We start from the raw sequence: 1,215 nt of genomic DNA on the forward strand, positions 1-1,215 counted from the left end.
TATTTGGTCTGGTTTAAATTGGTTTACATTAATTATTTAATTATTTTTATTATAAAATTTTGGTAAAGAACAAGAGTTATATTGAATTTTTATCTTTCAAAACAATCACAATAAATATCATTCGTGTTTACCGATTTTTAATTATTTTTAGCATTATAATATTTTATTAATAATAAATTTATTAATTTACTATTAAAGAATGGCACTTTCTATTTTTATAACTTGAAACAATGAACAATTCTTAATCAATAATTTATTAAAAAAAATTTGCTAAGACGAACTTGGAACATTTAAAAACAAAAAACTGAGAATATCAAAATGTGTAGACTTTCTGGTTATCACATCATGATAGTCTCGAAGTACCTCGACACTGTCGGAGACTTCATTAACTTGGAGTCGGTATGCAAGAAGTATAGTGGCAATATGGAGAAGTTCCACTTCAACCCACTTCCGTTAGATTGCAAAACAATTAGGTACTTCCCAAACATTGAGACACTTCATTTGTGGAATAGAGATGAAGAGAATTTTGGCAATGGATTTATGACGAACACAGAAGAAAATGAAGATTGTGAAAATGAAGTTGTTTTAAAGAAAGAGTTTTATCGAATCATTGTGTGGTTCAATGTTGACTTTGAAACTGTTGACAGAAACAAAAATCGAAACATCGAATTTAAAGATGTCACTTACACTAAAAACAATAGAGAGAAATTTGGTAATAAGATACCATTAAGTGTTAGATCAATTGGTGAATATTGTTTCAGTGGATGCAGAAGTCTAAGCAGTATTACAATACCATCAAGTGTAACATCAATCAGTGATGAATGTTTTGGAAATTGCACCAGTCTCATCAGTGTAACAATACCATCTCGTGTTAAAACACTTGGTGATGGTTGTTTTAATGGATGCGATAGTTTGAGCAGTGTTACAATACCATTAAGTGTGATATCTATTGGTAATTTTTGTTTCTGTGAATGCAGAAGTTTGAGCAGTATTACAATACCATTAAGTGTGACATCAATTGGTGATGGTTGTTGCAGAGGATGCATTAATCTGACTAGTGTTACAATACCATTAAGTGTGACATCTATTGGTGATGAATGTTTCAGTTGGTGTTTTAGTTTGAGCAGTGTTATAATACCATCAAGTGTGAGATCAATTGATGGAAAATGTTTCAATGAATGTATTAATTTGACTAATGTTACAATACCATCAAGT

The 1,215-nt window shown here is 30.0% G+C and overlaps 1 protein-coding gene across 1 annotated transcript; it reads left to right on the plus strand.

Moving 5' to 3' along the window:
* Nucleotides 1-318: 318 nt before the first annotated feature.
* EIN_163390 (hypothetical protein) lies at nucleotides 319-1,215 on the plus strand (the record flags this gene model as incomplete). Its single annotated transcript, XM_004256275.1, has 1 exon — nucleotides 319-1,215. A coding segment is annotated over one exon (897 nt), but the record flags the coding sequence as incomplete, so codon positions are not given.

Source organism: Entamoeba invadens (genome assembly GCF_000330505.1).
Source record: "Entamoeba invadens IP1 unplaced genomic scaffold scaff_1105074726681, whole genome shotgun sequence".
Lineage (NCBI taxonomy): Eukaryota > Evosea > Mastigamoebida > Endamoebidae > Entamoeba > Entamoeba invadens.